At 37.3% G+C, this 22957-nt stretch overlaps 1 protein-coding gene across 1 annotated transcript in view; it reads left to right on the top strand.

The window, feature by feature from the left end:
* Window positions 1-802: 802 nt before the first annotated feature.
* Window positions 803-22957, top strand: part of GUCY1B1 (guanylate cyclase 1 soluble subunit beta 1) — a 30703-nt gene continuing 8548 nt past the window's right edge. Inside the window, exons 1-8 of the mRNA XM_053460302.1 lie at window positions 803-921; window positions 3757-3830; window positions 9348-9448; window positions 11167-11285; window positions 15436-15633; window positions 18031-18261; window positions 18693-18809; window positions 20644-20777. Coding sequence (XP_053316277.1) covers window positions 919-921; window positions 3757-3830; window positions 9348-9448; window positions 11167-11285; window positions 15436-15633; window positions 18031-18261; window positions 18693-18809; window positions 20644-20777 — 977 coding nt within the window. The 5' untranslated portion in view covers window positions 803-918. The remainder of the gene's footprint in view (window positions 922-3756; window positions 3831-9347; window positions 9449-11166; window positions 11286-15435; window positions 15634-18030; window positions 18262-18692; window positions 18810-20643; window positions 20778-22957) is intronic.

Here is a 22957-nt window from a genome sequence, read left to right as displayed (position 1 = left end):
ACACACCAAAGGAACTCAGGTGGTTAACTGGGCCAGGAAGGGCCAGCTCCCCAGTAGATCAAAATAAATAAATAAAGGCTCCAGGCACTCAAGGGTTCCAGCTCAGGCAGATTTATTAAAGGAAGACAGCAACAACGTTTCGACCTCACAATGAGGTCTTTATCAAGTATAAATGCAAGCAGGTCTTAATTAAGGTCCCAAGTTATTAGAGGGAACAGATTGTGTTACACCCTGTATCCTAAATGGGCCTATCCACATCCTAACAGCATTTTTGACCATTTGTATTAATAGGAGGCATGTGATATATCAACAGATCATAGGATATGATCGGATCATAGGAGTAAAACATCCCTGCAGTTATATAAAAACTACCTGTTATTTCATCCGTAAAAAAAAATATTCATAAAAAGAACGTGTCACATATATAAATATATATATTCTTTTTTTTAAAAGTCCTGCTTATCAAAAAAAAAAGATATATATAATATATAGTTAGATAGACGAATGTTTTTCCACTTCTGATATCTAATCTATAAACCTGTCATTCTACACTTCTCATTTGCATAATGGAGCACAATAACCAGTACATTCCCCCATCTCTTGGAATTGACTTTGCTGTTGCTGCAGCAACAAGAAGAGGAAAAGGAACATGCCAGCTTTCCCCTGCAAAGCTCATTGTCATTTCAGGCATCCTCCGCCGATTACACACAGACGTCAAGCAGAGAGGGGTGAAGAAAATCACCATCATCTGAGAGGGGATTGGCTGAGATCAGTTGTCCATCAACCAGGGGCGGGGCTGCCTGTCTGATACCGCTCTCTAGCATAGCGAAGCTTCATTAGCGCTGCAGAAGCTTTCTCTAAGTAACTCTTTACATTCCGTTTTATTCCCTGGGATCGGCAGGATAATCTGCAGCCACAATGGTGAGTATTTTAATAACGCCCTTATCATGTTGGATTACAAAGCGGTTATATGAATCTGCCTTCATTTTAATTATTATTATTAATGCTGCTTCTACTTTCGAATCTCCCACAATGTAACACGGCGCACGCATTCTAAATGAATCCCATGATAATAAATCCGTTGCACATTATATATATATATATATATATATATATATATATATATATATATATATATATGCAAGATTAGGCTTTGTGGTTCATCCTAACGTTACGTGTGGTTTTGTGTGACCCTTTATATCCTCACAGTCTATATTTACACGTTATGTCTTCCCTTTTTTATTTATCAGATGTTTCATTGTCATATTGCATCCTTGTTACAGAAACATGACGTTAACGATTATTATTATTATTATTATTAAAGTAGATGTTAAATTAAAGGCGTGAATGCTGTATGCCCAGGCGGTGGTGTTATTCATATATATCCATGTATGGTGTGCAAATATTTTGATTTAGGTCATAGATTTACTCAAACTGAGTTAATTTATTGTGGCAATAAAAATCGGTGATAAAAACAAAAATAATCTGATATTCGCCATTACATGGCTTAAAATGTTATATGTTTTTATGCACTGTGGGAGATGCCAGGGGATTTTCTTATACGGTTATTATATATAAAACAATTATAGAGGTTGTTTATGTACAGTGTGTGCTTTAATATATTGCAGAATAAATATCAATTATGTTCGAATTATTTTTAGGGCAAATACATCAGTTTTCATGTTCAGAGTAGGATGATTTGGCTTTTTCTTGTGCGTTGTGATACTCTGACCACTTGTTAATACAGACATAGATCATAATGAATTGTGACCAGCTGGAAAGTCCAATCTGACACTCACCTGACTAGCTAAAGAAAACTCAGTTACTTTGGAAAAATGTCTTCAGCATTCTGATCATTTCTGGTTGTTGTCCAAACCACTGTCACTGAAACTCAATAGCAGTTTTTTTGCATTCTGGGATCTGCCATGCACGTTTAGTGATCATCCATCTTTATTTCCACCTTTGTACAACTAGCGTAGTTTTTTTTTTAAAACAAAGGGTGCAATTATTCTTCTTATGCCTTCTTGTATTATTCCTTTACCTAATATGCCTGTTATTGTTGCTTTATTATTAATTATATTATAGTCCTATTGTAGGCCATCAAATGATCCTGTATAATTCCTTTGCTGTCTGAAAAGCCCCCGCCATGGCCTAGATTCTGATTAACGCACAGACTTATTAACATTGGCTTGTGTGTGTGTATGTGTGTGCGTGTATGTGTGACATGTTTTCCCACATAAATCTTGTAGTTCTATAACCACTGCAAATAATTCTGGTTGCACTAGAAGGCCTGGAAGGTCCTTTTCTATTACAGCATGACAGTGCCCCAGTATACAAAGCAAGGTCCATAAAGATATGGTTGGATGAGTTTGGTGTGGAAGAACTTGACTGGCCCCCACAGAGCCCTGACCTGAACCCCATCGAACACTTTTGGGATGAACTGGAACAAGGATTGCGAACCAGACCTTGTCCTCCAACATCAGTATCTGACCTCACAAATGCTCTCTTTACTGGATTAATGGGGAAAGCCTTCCAGAAGAGTGGAAGCTGTTATAACTGCGATGGTCAGGTGTCCCAATATTCATACCTGGGAACTTCTTAGCTCCGGCTATCTGGAGCCTTTGGTGTCCCAATACTCATACCTGGGAACTTCTTAGCTCCGGCTACCCGGAGCCTTTCCTTGCAGGACGCGGCCAGGACTGCCCACTGACATCAGCGGGCTGTCCCACTGACGTCAGTGGGTGTTCCCGCTGACATTGGGGGCGTTCGGATGTTGACCCGGAGAAGCGGTGCTTCACCCAGAGATTCCCAGTTCCCAGGTATGCCAAAACTTCTGTCCATATAATGTATGTATACATATATATATATATATATATATATATATATATATATGTATATATATATATATACTAATAAGCCACAGCATAGAAGACACCTGGGAGAGACACTCCTGCAAGTAAGTTTGATTGATAGCAGACTCTAAAGTCTGTGCAATTACATTTATTACCTTAGAATTTAGGTTCTGTACAAACTCGGAGCCTCTGCTTTGTGATATAACATTTTGCAATGTGTATGCGTTTCAAAATATATGTTAATTTGTAGGTGATAGAATATTACCTGGTCCAACATTTACTAAAAGAGTGGAATGATATCAAAAGAAATGCTCGGTCTATTTAGTAACCTAGTGAAACAATAGCTTGCATTGATATTTTTTATAATGCTGTGGCAGGGTATTTTCATCTTATTTGACTTTGTGATTTAGTCTTAGAATTTAACTTATGCACCTGCGCGATACCTTTTAAGTGGGTTTAATTTAAATATGCACTGTGTCTCACATAATTTAGAATATACAACTCAAAAATGAATTGTAGCTTACAATATGAACACATTACATGAAATCAGCACTATTTATACAGTATGAATGTATATGTAAATGTATAATATACTATGTATATTATTCTTTAAAGGTTAATTTTGGAAAGTAAATATGATTTCATTGTTTTGGGCCAGCACATCTAACACTTATTTGTCCTGGTCGGTATAAGGTATATATTTATGCTATTTACCAGACATAATCAACCTAGATTTACCAGCCTCTCTAGGTTGAGCCAGACTTCATTAATTTAGGGATGCACTAACTAAGCGATGAAAAACATTAGTGGTATAGTAGATATTTTTACTAACATTACGTTTGCTTAGTAATTTCAATTATTACTTTACGGGTTAAAACGTGCAATCTTTTGTGCTTTCTTTTAGTATGGATTCGTGAACCATGCCTTGGAACTGCTGGTGATAAGAAACTATGGTCCAGAAGTATGGGAAGATATTAAGTAAGTACTAATGTTAATTTAATAGTGCAACAATATATAGGCCTAATCTGAGTGCTACTACCAAAAAGTTCCCTCAAATCAGTCCATCAGATACAAATAAAAACATCATGTATTTCAACAAAACACAATCGCCACTATGGGTTTCATCTTGACAAGGCCCTCTCCACGCTGAAATGTTTTGGTCTCTGCAGGTATCTGCCTTCAATTACCTTGGTACTGGTATGTATCCAGTTCTTTTTTTGCTATTGTATACACTGCAGTTTGTTGAAGTTATTATGTTGAATTCATATGCAGTATTTTTCTTTATATTTTTAAAGTAAATCAAGGTAAATGGCACAAGTAGGAGCTTTCAGTCATGAACTGTGAATTTTGGTCTCTTGGGTTTTGTTTACAGAACATATGTCCAGATTATTAGGTTGCCTTAATAACACGCATACATACTAACATGCACACTCGCTTCAAAACCTACTCACTTTGGCACCGTACACTTATATTCACACATTCTTTCTCCTGTTCCTCTTCTGACCCCCCCAGGTGCCACTACACTATAGGCTACCATTCAAAAGTTTAGGGTCACATAGACATTTCCTTGGTTCTGAAAGAAAAGCAAATTTTGTCCATTTTAATCAGAAATACAGTGCAGACGGTGTTAATGTTGTAAATGGCTATTGTAGCTGAAAAAGTATGATTTTTAATGGAAAATCTTCATAGGCGTACAGAAGCCCTTAATAAGCAACCATCACTCCTGTGTTCCAATGGCATGTTGTGTTCGCTAATCACAGCGTACGTTTAAAAGGCTAATTGATCACTACAATACCCCTTTGCAATTATGTTAGCACAGCTAAAAGTTTATTTGTGTATATACAGTATGTATATACATATTGACTCTTAACACAACAGTACAATACATACATAAACAACACACACCACTGCCTCTCTACTCAGTGGTGTAACAAAAAGTGCCTTAGCTCCCTGTAAGACATACAGTTGGGACCCCCATGCTTCCCCTACACACACACATAGTAGCATACGTATGCACACACATAGTAAAATACTTCCACACACTAACTAACATGTACTTACACAGACAGTAACATACTAACATACTCACACACGCACTGTAACCTACAAACACACTTACACATACTAACACACATGTACTCACATACTTACATACACATGTACAGCATCATACCTATACATCCAGAGTAACATACTTAACCACACTAACATATGTACACACATATACTAAGATATACCACACATTACACAGACTAACATCCTAGCTCACACATACGCCAACATACTTAAATATAGTAACATACAGTATTTATTTACACTCACACACATACAACCTACCTTTGTTGGCTCAGGAGGGGGTAGGCCGTTGCTTGCTCATATGCTATCTCTGGCGCTCAGACTTAGCGTCACCTGACAAAGTGTGGCCCACAGTTCCAGCCTGGTGGTGTTTTTATCTGGGGGGGGGGGAGCTGGTGCCAGGGCCTCACAGGGGCCTCACTTCCCTATGGCCAAGCAGGGACTGGGAAGAGTGTGAGAGTACTGGTTGTACCCTCTTGATGGCAGCCCTGCATAAAACCTTTGGTTCTGATGGCCATTTCGTGTGTGGTAGCATAAATATAATTGCTTTATTGACTTTAAAGTTAATTGAAGGATTCAAAGATGCAATATATTAATATATCGCAGGGATGCAGTAAAATCACTTGCAGGGTAATTGTTTATTAGCATCATATATCACACTCAGACTATGTTCAAGTTCAACCTTACCTGCAGTAAAGATATTTGAAGGATTTAAGCATTTCTTAGTAAATCTCATATAGTACTTGGGACTAATGGGATAATTATTTCTTTAAGCACAAGAAAAATGGGATAACAAAGTTCACTTTTGACGGTTATCTAAACTTAAAAGTAGATTAATAGGGACAGAACGTTGATCCAGGGATTTATTCTGATTGCCATATTTGGAGTCGGGAAGGAATTTTCCCCCTGGTATGGGGCAATTGGCATCTGCTTCATAAGGGTTTTTTGCCTTCCTCTGGATCAACACGGTAGGGACACAATATGTATATAGGTTGAACTTGATGGACTTTGGTCTTTTTTCAACCTTATGAACTATGTTACTATGTTACACAGATCTTTTATGCACTGTTGATTTTCCCTCGGGGTAAAACTGAATTATGTATAGAACATTGCTAAACTATGTCACTGTGCCACATAATATATTAAAACAAGCCCGGGTGGGCTGCTGTTGACTGGGAAGGAACATCTTATATAAACACAGTATCATTAACAGTTGTGGTTTTAAGCAAGTATAAACATCCTAATGGTTCCAGTGGCTTGTGAATTATTTTTGTATCTTCTTCTTTTGATCCTAGAATAAAACTCCTTCCAAAGCTCACACATACATAATTCTAGTTCCTAAGGCATTATCATTGTATATAGTATTGTGCAAAAGTTTTAGGCAGGTTTCGGATAATGCTGTAAAGTAAGAATGCTTTAAAAAATAGACATGTTAATTGTTTATTTAATTCAAATCAATAGTTGGTGTGGCTATGCTGCACTGTTTCACCCGCAAACACTCATTGTTGTACTGCTCTCCACCCCTTCGACAAACAAACTGCCTTCTGCTACAGCCAAATATTTCAAAAGAGCTTAGACAGAACATCTGGAAACCCTTGCCTACCTTGACATTTCTGACTGAGAGACCTTGCTGATGCAGTATACCTTGTGTATTATTGCTGTGCTCAGACTTGTCATGGTATATGACTTTCAACATTAAACTGTCTTCAGCAACCTCATTATACTCCAGCCCGCCCTCTAAGATCCAACAATGACCTGCTCCTTGCATCTTCACTCATCACCTCCTCCCACGCCCGCCTACAGGACTTCTCTCGCGCAGCACCAACCCTCTGGATCTCTCTTCCCCGTGCTGTCTGACTCTCACCAACATAAACATCAAAACTTCTCTCTCACCCACTCACAACCCTTATCTCGCCCTACATTAACATCATTCACTACCACACAGTCCTCACCTCCTGTTTCTCACCCCTTATCCACCTAGAATGCAAGTTCCTGCGGGAACAGGACCCGTCATTCCTCTTGTATCTGTATGTGAATTGCTGTATTGTACTTCTCGTTATCTGTAATATTTTCATCTTGTACAGCACTAAGGAATCTGTCGGCGCGTTATAAATAAAGTATAGATAGATGATTTATATATATACACACATTAAGGGCATCCAGATTGGTGTATGTATTATTTTGTTAATGGAGTTAGAAACTAAGACTTATGTCTTAACTTAACTTTAACTCCCCCCCCTCTACTGAATGCGTTAAGTGTAACCAGGATGTATACTTAAATATTCTTCTTGCTCATGATCTGTAGCAATCTTACTGCATCTAGTAGAAGCTGACTTTGAGTTATGTACTTAGCGATATGTAATCCTAGATATCTGTTTTCAGTGTATTTTACAGTCTATAAATGTTCAGAGGCATTAAACTTAGATCATGGATGTTTTAACATTATTAGAAACACAATAAATCCAGTCCAGTGGTAACACTGAAGCTTTCCAAGAGGTGTTTTGGTGCCAAGGTGTTTACTTATTAAAACAAATTATGGCCTTTTTAAGATATGAAATCTCGTTCTTGATCACATGCCGGTATTCTTCTAAAAAAATTAGATTAAGTGAGAAAAAGACAGACAAAGACTGTGGTTCTATAAGCTTTGCATGTATTTTTTATAGGTTTAAAAAAGCCAGGAAACAGTTCCAATTGTAATACGGGGGCCCAGTCCCTTTCTGTGTACCCGGGGCAGATCCTGTATGTGGCATAATATTTATTCCTCAAATTTTTATCTGTATGTCAATTGGAAAAAAATAGAAATCTGGAAAAATTAATTATTGACTCATATTTATTTAAACATATTTAATTTATTTAACATTTACTGAACAGATATGGTACAGTGCAATTCCCATTACTATACACTGACTTCTACGCTCTTATTATACACTAAGCCAGAAATTGACATGTTAGGCCTCTGCCCCTAAAACAGCCTGCCTGTACCACCGCTGCCCATTTAGCAGCCTAACTGTGCCACTGCTGCCCCTGAAACAGTCTGCCTGTGCCAACTGTGCCCCGAAACAGCCTGCCTGTGCCTCCTCTGCCGCTGAAACAGTCTGCCGGTGCCACATCTTCCACTGAAACATCTGCCTGTGCCACCTCTGCCACTGAAGCAGCCTGCATGTGCCACCTCTGCGGCTGAAGCAGCCTGTCTGTGCCACCTCTGCCCCTGAAGCAGCCTAACTGTGCCCCTGAAGCAACCTGCCTGTGCCACCTCTGCCCTTGAAGCAACCTGCCTGTGCCACCTCTGCCCTTGAAGCAACCTGCCTGTGCCACCTCTGCCCTCGAAGCCACCTGCCTGTGCCAACTCTGCCCCTGAAGCAGCCTGCCTGTGCCAACTCTGCCCCTGAAGCAGCCTGCCCCTAGAAAAAGCCTCTCTATGCCAAGTCTGCCCCCTGAAACAGCCTGCATGTGCCACCTCAGCCCCCCAAATCAGCCTGCCCATGCCACCTCTGCCCCCCTAATCAGCCTGCCTGTGCCATTTCTGCCCCTAAACACTAATTTACTACTACCTACATTGATTAATTCACCCACTCACACATTCACTCTCCCACACCCCCTTACCTCTCTTGCTGATGAGTGACACCCGGGGCGAACGACCCCCCTTTAGGTACGCTACTGTATTTCAGACGTTCAGGGATATTTTTATTAAAAATATATCAAATAAATGTTTTGATGGGTTAATAGAATCATAGGTGCCAGCAGATTTATAGCAGATTTAAGAATTAAAATAATTTTGCCAAACAAGAGACCACAGTGAAAATTTACATTAATCAAATGAATTCTGCAGTGCATGCAGAACGTGTCTGCCCAACACAAAAGGACTAGATTGAGGACCTACTGACTTATTGGTTAACATGAAGTTTAAAGGAGAAGCGTCAATATTTTTATCACAGGAGGCTGCTGGGCAAATTTCCTGCTTTAAATATTTCCATGAGTATTTTGTGTCCCTGAGCTGTATGTTTACTTAATATTATATGAAACCTTCCCCTGAAACAGATTCTTCCGCTTTCTTTTTTTTTTTTACAAAACCTTTTTTTTCTTGAAATATAGAAAACGTACATTATGTATACGTTCTTTAAGAACAATGAATAAACGTTTTCCAAGAAAGTATTCCTAGATCCCTAGCGTTTTCCTATATACAGTATTTACTTGGTTATAAGACTCTGTGATTATAAGACAACCGCACAAGCTTTGGATCTTAACGAAAGCCCTGAATATAAGACGACCCTATTGGGGGGAAAAATCAAAACCACTGTTTGCATATTGGGAACTCATTGGCAGTAACACCTTATTTTGTTATATTTCATCCAGTTTAAGAGGCTTTCAATGTTCACTACTCATTATAAAATATTTGCAATACTGTTTTTCCCTTTTCAGGAGAGAGGCACAGCTTGATGAGGAAGGACAGTTTTTGGTTAGAATAATTTATGAAGACTCCAAGACCTATGATCTGGTAGCAGCAGCAAGCAAAGTGCTCAGTAAGTAAAAATTCATATTTCTGTTACATAATGATAATTCTAACAGGATGTTTAAAAGTGAATAAACATCCTTTGCATAGTTATTATCTGATGTTTAACACCATGTCGACCACAGGAAAACAGAAAAAAATGTTAAAATACATAATTCATGGGTGCTCATAGCAGCCTTTACTGCTGTTTCTGTTTCTTGATTTAGTATTCATCACACTGTAAATATAAATGATTATTAAATTAGGAATTTGAAGTAATGTTATAATGAGTTATGATGTTTGGGTAGGAATGTTTTTAAGTTGTATTAGTATTCAGTGGGTTAAAAATCACTGGTATACTGTGTTTTTTAGCTCATTGTGAATGGTGTTTGTTTCATCTTTTTGTGGTGCATTAAATTTCTTTAAGTTGTCTAAACAATTCTAGATTAAGTTTTTTATGGTTTGGAATGTATCCATCTTTGACATGCTTCTCTACGGCCCCTATTAAATAGCTTAACCTCATGAGGAACAAGGACATAATGTTAAGTCCCAGGATCTCTGTCCCTTTAGCCCAAGAACATAATGTTACGCCGTCTGCTATCTTTACTTATCGCTACAAATTTCCCAAGTGGGGGGGTGCAGGGATTAAGCGCTGCTATTGGCTACCCAGAAGTCTGTGCAAACCAGCAACAGTGAAAGAAAGCCCCCCCTCTGAGCCTGTTTTCGCTCATACGGGAGACATCATGAAGGCTTAACCCAGCGACCACCGGTTTACTGGTGCCCACATACCTTGGACAAACCCTTTAGTTTCTTTTGTCCTCTAAACCAGTTAGTGGGAACTCAAAGTTGAATAAAGACATAGCATAAGCGCTAACAATATTTGGGGTATTAAATGTAAAATCACGTAAAATGGCCTTGGCCCTTAAGGGATTAATTGACTTTTTTCTCTGTTGCTCTAACTCTAGTCTTTTGCAGTCTAGTATCTTCAACCATATATTTAAGTTTAGACAGGGAGCTTATTCAAACCGTGCATTTCCCACCACTGTTAACACTAATAGAAGTTTAGACAGGTCCTTGGATTATTCTCTTTTGAGAGTTCAGAACCTTTGGGGTGAAGTATAAGTGTATCAGAGTTCTGCAGCCCTAAAAATCACAACAATCACATTGTGTATAAATAAGTCATGAAGTCACATTAAAAAGTCATAGTAAATCTAATGACACCTCTAAAACAGAGTGTATTTCTTTTGCTATTTTAAATGTTAGAACATACGGCATGTCCATTTTTTCCTTAAAAGGTCAGTCTAATGGCCTACCAACGAAGAATGCATATTAAAGTACTTACATAAAATGACACACACAAGGAATGCTATATTATTGCCCTCTATCAGCTATTTTGTAAAGCACAGTACTTTTCAATTACCTAACTAGCAACATGTTTCAACTACCATACGAACATCAAACTGGAGAAATGTGTGAGTTTTTTGGCAAATAAATGTAACCCAATTCCCCATAGCATTGACTAGAGAATCAGGTATTTTCCCTGAGGCCATGTTAGGCTCTTTCATGAACCCTCTTGGGCAAAATAAGTGAGTTCCCATGTGCTACCTGTTGAAAGTGTCACCCATACTTATTTGTCTAGATTTATCAGCACTTTGTGTACTTTTTCTGACCCTTGTGAATGATAGTGTGAGTTTTCTTTCACAAGATACATAAGATAAATAAAGATATTGTTTTTGAAATGTTTTACAGATCTCAATGCCGGGGATATTCTCCAAATGTTTGGAAATATGTTTTTTGTTTTTTGCCAAGAATCTGGTTATGACACAATCTTACGGGTCCTTGGATCCAATGTCAGAGAATTCCTGCAGGTCAGAAAGCAATTTATGATTTCCAACTGTATCACCGTTACTAAGAAACAAACATCTGTAATGTATTTAATAAAGAAAACTGACACATTTAAGGAAATCTGTGATAAGTAAAGCTGCCTTTAAAGTAACCTTTCAAAGTGCATTGTGTAGCTCAGTTAAATCAAATATTGAAACACCACTACTCATATCTACAGTGGCAAGAAAAAGTCGATGAACCCTTTAGAATTACCTGGTTTTCTGCATTCATTGTTCATAAAATCATAAGTATAGACAAAGACAATGTGATTTAGCTAATAAGCCACACACAATGATAATCTTTAATGTCTTTAATTAATCCACCCATCAAACATTCAAAGTGTTGGTGGAAAAATTAAGGAAAACCTTGGATTTAATAATTAGTCAAACCTACTTTGGGAGCAATAACCTCAAACAATCAGACATGCAGAAGGTGTAAGAAGATTTTTTGAGACCATTCTTCCTTACAGAACTGCTTAAACTCATATTTCTATGATGTCTGGTGTGAACGGCTCTCTTGAAGTCATTCTACAGCATCTCTAGTGGGTTACTTTGATGTTTAGGGTCATTGGCCTGCTGCATTACACAACGTCTACTGAACTTTAGGTGACGGACAGCCACCCTGACATTATACTGTATGATACCCTGATAAACTTGGGAATGCATTGTCCTTTTGATGATGGCAAGCTGCCCAGGCCATAAAGTAGCCCTAAACCACGATGCTTCCTCCACCATACTTCATCATTGGGATGGTATTTTCATGTGGGTATGTGGTGCCCTTTTTACGCCATAGGACGTGCTGCATTTGCTTCCGGACCAATTCAACCTTGATCTTTGGCAAATTTCAGGTGACCAATAATGTTAGATTGGAAAGCAGTGGCTTCCTCCATGGTGTCCTGCCATGGACTCCATGCCTGTTCAATGTTTTGCACATGGTAGACTTATGAACAGAGATGTCAACCAGTTCCCACAATTCCTTCAAAGCTGTTACTCTAGAGTTTTTTTTTACCCCATGGAGCGTTTTGTGTTGTGCCCTTGGAGTAATCTTGGGTGTGCTCCTACTTCTAGGGAGAGTCCATTTAATAACATGGACTGATGAATATCTTTTATTTTGTAACCCTTTCCAGCATTATGCAAATCAACAATTCTTCTGAGAATGTAGAGAATTCTTTTTTGTCAGGCATGATTCACATCAGCAGATGCTTCTTGAGAATAGCAAGCATAAAAGTTATTTTATGTCAAAGTAGCTCCAAAACTCACCTCCAATCCCATTTAATTGATGGACACATTTTGTAACTCCTGACTCTAATTACCTTTTACTGAAGTTATTAGACTAGGGGTCCACATACTTTTTACAGCCGACACAGTGAATGTTTGAATGATGTATTTAACAACAATATAGGGCTGCAACAACTAATCGATAAAATCGATAATTATCGATAATGAAATTCGTTGGCAACGAATTTCATTATCGATTAGTTGAATCGATTATTATCGATTATAAAATGAGGGTTTTTTCAGAGCAAACGCTCTGAAAAATCCCCCTCATTATATAATCCGTTTAGTCTGACTCACCGTCTCACAGCAGCAGCTCCTACTTACTCCCCCTCCCTGTAATCACTGTGACAACTGGCCCCGCCCCTTCCTTCTCCAGGCCAGAACCACATGGCTGTGACACTCATCTAACTGTAAGTATATGTGTATATATATATATATATGTGTGTATATATATATATATATATATATATATATATATATAATGTGTATGTGTGTATATATATATATATGTGTGTGTATATATGTATGTAATATATATATATATATATATATATATATATATATTTGGGCTACTGAAAGTTAGGGGAGGTGGGGGTTAATTTAGGGCCAGTTATGGTTAGTGGGTTGTTTAGGGTTAATTTAGGGGCAGTTATGTTAATAGGGTGTTTAGGGTTAATTTAGGGGCAGTTATGTTAATAGGGTGTTTAGGGTTAATTTAGGAGCAGCTGTGGTTAATGGGGTGTTTGGGGTTAATTTGAGGCAGTTGTGGTTAATGGTGTGTTTAGGGTTAATTTAGGGGATGCTGTGGTTGATGGGGTCTTTAGGGTTAATTTAGGGGATGCTGTGGTTAAGGGGGTGTTAAGGGTTAATTTAGGGGCAGTTATGGTTAATGGGGAGTTTAGGGTTAATTTAGGGGAATCTAAATCCTGGGGGCAGTGAAGTGACATATCTGGGGGTATAAGGCATATACAGTATATAAGGCATATGTGGGGAGGGCAGTGTGGCATGTCTGGGGAGGACGGAGTGGTGTATCAGGGTGTATAAGGCATATCTGGGGATAGAGTGGCATATCTGGGGGTAGAGAAGTGGCATGTCTGGGAGGCAGGGTGGCATGTCTGGGGAGGATGGAGTGGGGTATCAGGGGATATAAGGCGTATCAGGCACAGTGGCAGATGTGGGAGGCAGCGTGGAGTGGCAGATGTGGGAGGCAGCGTGGAGTGGCAGATGTGGGAGGCAGCGTGGCATATGTGGGAGGCATTGTGGAGTGGCAGATGTGGGAGGCAGCATGGCGTGGCATATGTGGGGAGGGCAGGGTGGCATGTCTGGGGAGGATGGAGTGGTGTTTCAGGGGGTATAAGGCGTATCAGGCACAGTGGCATGTGGGGGGTAGAGTGGAGTGGCAGATGTGGGAGGCAGCGTGGCGTATGTGGGAGGCAGCGTGGTGTGCTGTGGTAGGCAGCGTGGCATGTCTGGGAGGCAGCGTAGCAAGCCTGGGCTCAAATGTGCATATATTGGGGGGCTGGTTGGGAAATAAAGACAAGAAATGTATTATCAAAGTTTTTTTATTCTGCTGTTTGTATTTAACATCATTTGTTTAGTAAATTATTTTAAATAAATGAAAAATTTACATTCATTTTTTTTATCCGATTAATCGATTAATCGAAAAAATAATCGGCCAACTAATCGATTATTAAAATAATCGTTAGTTGCAGCCCTACAACAATACAATATTTTGTGTGTTATGAGTTAAAACAGATTGTGTTTGCTCATTAATGAAACATCACATTTTAATACTGGTAATTCCACATGATTCACTTACTTTTTATTTCAAAACCATTGTCTCTGTACTGGTTCTGTTTGCTGTTTAGCAAAGAATTGTTGAACCCATTAATCCATTGGATGCATGCATGATATTTCTTGGCCAGATAGCCAACATAAACAATGTTAGATGGAAACTATGGGGTTCAAAACGTGTGGTTCTGCATACTGGAGACCTGGAGGTCCCAAAGCCCGGGCTCAAAATGCATTGTTTTCAATGGGTTTTGGGACCGCCCATTGTCCTTAAGGGGTTAAATGTAAGTAAACTAGCATTGTTTGTAACTCCCCTGTATCTCTAAAGAAAATTTTAATGTTTGCCTACTTCTACTCCTGCCAGTTTGAGTCAGGAGGTAGCTGCTGAGTAAGTCTCTCAGCAGTACTTCTCACTGAAACGAAGCTTCCATTGCATTGTTTTCTTCACAGATTCTTGAGAAGCAAATTTGAGAATGATTGCTCATTTAATAGTTTTCATTTCGACCGCAGAAAAAATCTATAACGAAATAGCCAAGCTTTTAATTCTTTAAGTATTCAAAAAATCAATAGTGGCTCCAAAATGACAGCCATTAAAAGGTTTTGCTTTTAAGCAGTCTCTTGGGCACTTTTAAACTTTGTATAATAGAAACTCAAATCAATTGAGTTTAAACACAAACTCAAATGAATTGAGGGATGTGTGTTAGGCATTGAAATGTGACAGTGGTTAGATGCCTTCATTTTAAATTCTTAACAATACCAGTTTTTTTCCGGAGGAACGTTTGGGTTATGGCACTAGGTTAACGTCAGCTTTTTTTCAGAATTGGGCCAGTGCCACAAAATCCATTATGTATCATTGAGTACTATGAACCATTAAGGAGGATTGTATGACAGCCACTTTTTATTGTTTTTGAGAGCTCTGTAATTTTTAAACAAAAGCACATGTGAGAACATACAACAAAGTCACCTTATGTTTCTACAATCATCTATTCAGAATTATTTTAATATCCACTACAGAGTATGGATACTTTCTTGTGTCTGTGTAACGCATGTTTTGCTTTATTTATAGAACCTGGATGCATTGCATGATCACCTTGGTACCATATATCCAGGTATGCGTGCACCATCATTTAGATGCACAGATGCAGAAAAAGGAAAAGGGCTTATATTGCACTATTACTCAGAAAGAGAGGGACTCCAGGATATCGTTATTGGAATTATTAAGACTGTTGCTCAGCAGATTCATGGGACCGAAATCGACATGAAGGTAAGCACACGTAGAAGCAAACTTATTTAACACACAATTCAGAAAATAATCTACGAGACCAAAGGTCAACATTTAAAAATAGCCCGGCATATATATATACTGTATTGTTCCGATTATAGGCAGCACTTTTTTCCCGCTAATTCAAATCTTTAAACTAGAGGTGCAGCTTATAATTCTTTAGATATTTTCATCCCTTATCCGCTGACCGCTTTCGTGCCCCTGGCCTCCTTTCCAACAGCTCCACTCCTTCTTTTGCATTTACTTCAAAAGAGGGGAGTTACAGGGACAGCCTCTAGCCTGTTCCTCCAATCAGAACAGTTGGTGTTCCCAGAAGCTCCACCCTTTGCAGAAGTGTGCTGGGAGGCCTGACAGAACACCAAAGACGCGGGGGAAAAGCAAACAAAGACAGAAGATAGAAGAAGAGGCAAGACAAGAAGCGGAGCTGCTGTGGAAAAGGAGACAGGGACACGGAACCAGTCAGCCAAGATGGTAGGGAGACAAGAGAGAGCATTAGAGAGAGAGGGAGTAAAAGTGAGGGAGAAAATACTATTATTGCCTTCTTCAAATTGTCACCAAACTATATGGATGCAGCCTCAATTGTGTGCACATAAATGCGTATATACTATATATATATATATATATATATATATATATATATATATATATATATATATATTGCAAACCTTATATAGTATCCAAATAAAAATAATAAAATTGATAAAACTACATTGATAGTTAATTAAACCAAACATTAATGCATTTGACATATCTAATATGAGTGCTGTGAAAATATTTAATGCCAAACAAAATTTTAAAAAACACATCACCAAAAGGCATTATATTAACATATTATAATGGTAAATGATTTTCACAATTTTCAAAAAGGTAAATAAATGTAGGTTGCAGCTTCTAAAAAATATGAAATACCACATTGACATGACATACCACATGTAATACACATTTGATACATAAAATACAACACTGAATAATGGTGAAGCATACATACATATAAATATCAATAACGCCAACTATATAAAATTAAACAAACAACATTTGTCAGAAAAATGTAAGCACATCCATGCATCCCCAAAATACAATATAATATATCTAAACCAAAATTTGAGTTGGCATAGCATTGGGATTTATTTAAAATTAATCAACTTTCTAAACCAATAGGATTTTAAGCACAAAATAAACAAATTGAGATCCTCCTCTAGATTAACATCAACTGGTTGCCTAGTGCCTGACTTGAAAATCTGAAATACTCTATTTACAAAGTTTAACTTCTTCTAACTAAAGGTGAGTTGGCAGGAAAACACACGCTTAAAACTGTACAGTGCTGCAGAATATAATGGCACTATGTGATAAAATATAACATAAAAAATACATTAATATTCAATGGCTCAACTGAGCCCCAGGTTGGTATAAGTTATAAGTTAACACTCATGCTCAACCCTAGGTGACGTGACTCAGAAGGAAGATATTGGAAATAAAATGGATGTACAGTATCATTTTTAAACCGGCACCATCTTTGTCTAAGGATCAACTAGCATGCACTTGTATTTGAGTTTTTCAAGTTGTAAGCATATCTACACAGCTGCACTTTTTTATGTGAATTTCACAGTTGCCATACAAGTTTTTGTGACTTAAGTTAAATTTATATAATTTGGGTTAAACAAACTCATCTATTTATTAAATCAAGTAGCTTACTTGACAGATTTAGGACTCTAAGCTGCTATTCTACATACTATGATGAATTTAGCACTTTTATAATGAAATACATCACCAGTAGAAATATAATTCACAATCCTGTTGAATGCTACTATGTTACTACCATTACCAGAAATAATTATTTAATCATCTGCAATGTTGACTCATTTATAATCTTTGCCAGGAACAGTTAATTGTCACGTGACACAAAAACAGACACTAAAAGGTTGTTACCATTAAACATTAAAAGTTTATTTTTTATGTGAATGTTCAGAGACCCTAGATGTGGTCCTGAGATTTCTCAAAAACAATTGTAGAATTTGTAGAATTGTTTAATAGTGAAAACCCTTTTATGTTCTGTACAGTGATCTCCAATGATTTGACTATATTGATTTTTTTTTAAAGACATTTTATTCACAGCATGTATTGGTTTAATTTAGAATATACTTAAGATGTTATCCCTCTGTGGAATTATGGATGTTGCTATGCAACTCGCCTGATACAGCGGCCATCAGATACAGACATTGTCGAAAACCAAACGAAGACAAAACAAGCCTGGACAAAAAGATTAGGAAAAAGATTTATTGCAATATAGACAAAATGTCACCAGAATAGAGTATGCATTGGCCAAAAGCAGCTTCTTCTTCAACCTCCATCTCTTGCAATAACTCAGTCCTGTTTTTTCAGGTAATACAACAACGAAATGAGGAGTATGACCACACACAGTTTTTGATTGAGGAAAAAGACACCAAAGAAGAAGACTTTTATGAAGACCTGGACAGATTCGAAGAAAATGGGACTCAGGAGTCCCGCATAAGTCCTTATACTTTCTGCAAGGCTTTTCCATTTCATATCATGTTTGACAGAGACCTTGTTGTCACACAATGTGGAAATGCTATCTACAGAGTTCTGCCCCAGGTAACATTCACTGCTGTCATGGTCAATGTCAGATAAATGGCATGACACCCTTCCCATTGGATGAAAACACACAGACCCACATATATAAATATATATATAGTACAGGTATAATGCTGTAATTAAGTAACTAAGTCAGGAAATATGAAAGAAGTGATATACAGAAGTATTGTTATGGTGATCTGATAAATTCATATGATATATATATAATGTAATAGTTATAATATAACAGATCAGAATGATTCATGTTAATTTTGACTGAAAGTACAGATTATTATATTTTAGGAATGTTTGTATGATTGTTTCTTGTTATGACTGTATATTTATCTAGAACAGCTTCTGCTTGTTGCTGATCATACTGTGATGATTGCCTTTCTAACATTACTGTCCATATAAAAACTGTGTTTCCTCTATTTTTTTATGTTCATTTATAGCTCCAGCCTGGAAACTGCAATTTGCTGTCAGTTTTCTCCTTGGTACGACCACACATTGACATTAGCTTCCATGGGATCCTATCTCATATCAACACAGTGTTTGTGTTAAGGAGTAAGGTAATTCACAGTTTTAAGCATCACAATCCAATGTGTTATAAAGAGATAAGCTTTGCTTCCTATAGACAAAGAGATGTACTGAGAGGCAGCTCATGGGAGATACCGCAGAAGACATTTGTGAGGGATAAAATTAGAAGTTACACCGCATCTGTTGTCCAGAATTTGATAGCCCGTTGTCTAATCTGTCACTAGAAGCAACATTTTAGACGTTTACTAGTTTTTAAAGGATGTCGTTGAAATTGCTAGGCTACATATTGCAACGTTTCTTGTAATTTGCTTAGCATATGGATTTGGGCCTGGATTGGGGGAAAATTATATTAATCCCAAAATTAAATAAACAAGAAAAATATAAAATTAATATTGGCACTTAATTATGTTCTTATTTATTGAACTCAACAGCAATATTAAAAAGAAAGTACACAAATCCATGCCCAAAAATAATTTTAGAAAACTAAAAATATTAAAAACAAAATATAATAATCAACCCTTTTGGGTCAGAGAATAATAAGCCTTGGTAAAGAATAGACCTCATCTATACCTTAGTGGAGAGGGGATTCACTAAGGGAGGTACAGATCCCGTCCTCTGCCTCCCTCTCACCCCCCCCCCAGGGGAATTGGATGAAAGGGAAAGAGGTACGGAATGGGGTCTGTACAGATGAGTGCTTGCCGGGGGCAAGAAGATCCGTCCCAGGGCAGCATCCTTGTGATTCACTAGTTTGGCTTTAAGTTGGTATCTAGTGGTGTATAGACGGATGCCGGAAAGATGTTTCATCTCAGTTACAGACTCTGACTTTACAGATCTGTCCCTGACCTTGTTTTAAACATTAGACAGGATAAACTAAATTACTGTCATTGTATCTCCTCATCAGATTGCAAAAGTCTGATTACATTTGTGTAGGACCATTTTTGCTTGGTTATTTGAATTTTCTCAATGTAATTAATATTTTTTCCTTATTTGGATATGTTTAAACATATTTCAGAGGTCAGAGGGAAAGAAATACAGAACTGGAATTACGTTTTTAAAATATACAATAGCGTTTTAGTAGTTCTACGTAATACCGTATTAACCCACAATGCCAAATAAAGACTATTTCCCTAATGTTTATATAAACTTTGCACGCACATACTGTCAAGCCAGCTTAATGATGTGCCCTTTCCTTTTATTGTGACGTTAGCCTATTAACTGCTCATGTTCCCTTAACTTTGGAAATGAAGTGTACCTTTTCAAAGGGAAATCAAGGTTATAGCTTATAGTTTGAATACATGAACGTATTAAATCTACCTATAGGTTTTTTTCTTTGTATTACCTTTAGTAATAACATTTAGTTGAAAAGTAAAGGCCTCTTTCGCCTTAGGGAAGCTGTTACCTAGTGAGTAAAAGACATACTTGTTCAAGTAGAGCAGTGGACCCTGTTCTTGCAAGCTTACACTATTATTAGACAAAGAGATATCTTATAAAAAAATCAACATTTTGGGCCAGTCACGCCCATCTCTTTTGGTTATTCGATTTGATGAGTGAAATTTGTATGGACAGGCATACCATTAATAAATTAAGTTACCTCGTAGACCCCCACCATATCCTTTATCCAATATCAATGAAAGATCCATGTCAATTGGAATTGTCTGGTCACTTGAGCATGTACCATGTAAAAAAGTTTCCAGTTCATTGCACAACAGACCCAATATTTACCTAAAGCAACTACTACTGTTAAGTAGTAACACTTTTCACGAGTCTGTAATACTGAATTAAAACACCAGATAATCAGTTCACCTCTGTCCATTTTCACTAATGTGGAAACATATCTGAACTAATGTAATGTCACTTTGATCTAAGGAAGGTTTGTTAGATGTGGAGAAGTCTGAGAGTGAAGATGAACTGACTGGGACAGAAATCAGTTGCCTGCGTCTGAAAGGACAAATGATCTACTTGCCTGAAGCTGACAACATCCTATTCCTATGTTCTCCAAGGTATTCCGGGAGGCATGAATATTTTCTGCTTTGTTATATTATATTTTTTATGGTACAAAAATTAACCATATTTTAACCTAGTAACCACAAGAGCAACCTCACAACAAAGTAGTCTGATTAAAAATCTATAGATGACATAATAACTAGCACATATATAATTTCATCACTGTGCATATGTGTTATTGCTACTGTTTAATTTGTTCAAACTGTCAGGTATTCACTAACTTTCCTAATAGACAATTTATAAATACATATATACCTAAACAAATAAGCAAATCAAAAGCTGATGTTAAATTACCAATTAGTTATATACTGATGGCCGAATGAGCTAGTGAGTTTACCAACAAACATACACACAAATCAAAGGGTATTTTATTTTAGCATTATATTTTTAAGCATGAATACTATTTAACCCCTTCAGGACCGGGATTTTGATACTAACGTGTCGCTAAAGGACCGGAGCCGTTTTTGTGTTTTTGCCATGTCTTTCTTCAACTGTAATTTCTCTCTTATCAATTGGTGCACCCACACAAATCATATATTGGTTTTTTTAGGACAAGTAGGGCTTTCATTTGAAACCATATTAAGCTGGGTAGTACATTGTTTTGTTTGAAATAAACTGGAAAAAGTGGTGAAAAAATGAAAAAAACGCATTTTTTTACAGTTTTGTATACATACAAATTGTACACACATTGAACCAATGGGAAAAAATTATCCCAAATATATTCATTAAGTTGTCCTGATTTGGAAACCACCCAACATGGCCAGGATTTTCATCTATTTTGACCAGTATAGGGCAAATATTGCTAGGCATGCATCGTGTTTTTGAAATGTAATTTTTTGCAAATTTGGCATGGTAGTCTAATAACTGCAATAGTTGTCACAGATACTGATTATCCCCCCAAAATTATATGTTTATGAAAAGTAGATAAGTCAAGGTGTACAACTAGGGTCATTTTGACACTTTTCAAACAGGGATTTTATCGCCAGTTGCTGCCAAATTTTGAGGTATTTTTATATTTTTTTGGTTTTTTTTGCATATGTTGCAATGTTGCTTTAGATTTTATATTATATTTTGTATAGAATATGTGCAACTGCAGAAAAAAACACCAAATTGTGTTCACCAACATCCCCCGGTTCCAACAAGGCCTCACATGCATGGTTCATGCATTTTTTGAGGAAGCTATGAGGGCAAAACTGGAACATGTGCATTTTCGTTTTCATATTTGGAATTTTCAGAAATTGGTTTCCTGGGCCCATATCCCATTTGGGACATTTTGGAAGCCCCCCACTGTAAATTACCCCATAAAAGTATATATTTATGAACAGTAGACAAGTCAAGGTGTTCAACTAGGGTAGTTTTGACAGTTTTCAGCTAGCCATTTCTTCACTGATGTCTGCCAAACTTCACAGGGAAATTATTTTACTGCTTTTTTAACGCATACATTTCAATGTTGCACTGAATTTCTTGCACACCATAAGTGCAACAGTGGAAGAAAACACCACATTTTGTTCACCAAGATCCCCTGATTCCAACAAGACCTCACATGCATGGTTCATGCATTTTTTGAGGAAGCTATGAGGGCAAAACTGGAACATGTGCATTTACATTTTTTTAAATATTTTTTTATCAGATTACTTGTAAGTGACAGGTTTAGGCCGCTGACATCAATCAGGGAGACCGATCAATAATCAGCGACTTAAAATGTCACCGACAAGTGATCAGGTAATAATTATGATTATTTCATTTATTAATAATTTGTGTTTTTTCATAATTACCCTAGATGACCCCTCTCTCTTTGTAGAGCAGGGTCATCCGTGGGCTGCCATAATGATCCGATCACTCCTATTGGCCAGGAGCGATCTGATCAGCCCAGCCCAGCATTTGACCTGGAAGCACCCTGGACTTTCAGGTCAGTGCTGTTATTTTTTTTATTATTATTATTATTTTATTAATTTTTTTTAAATTTATTTTTTAATTTTTTTTATTATTATTATTATTATTATTATTATTATTTTTTACATTTTTTTTAACTCTTTCAATGCTGATGCTCCATTGAAGCACAGCATTGACTGATATTTAGTCCCCACAAGCTTGTGGGGACTAATATTAACCCCTGCAATGCTGCGATGGGGGTCATACACAATCGCAGCATTGAAGGGGTTAATTGAGGAAGAGG

This window comes from Spea bombifrons, chromosome 1, assembly GCF_027358695.1.
Source record: "Spea bombifrons isolate aSpeBom1 chromosome 1, aSpeBom1.2.pri, whole genome shotgun sequence".
Classification (NCBI taxonomy): Eukaryota; Metazoa; Chordata; class Amphibia; order Anura; family Pelobatidae; genus Spea; species Spea bombifrons.
The sequence above is the reverse complement of the archived record's forward strand: the minus strand, read 5'-3'. Positions and strand labels throughout refer to the sequence as shown.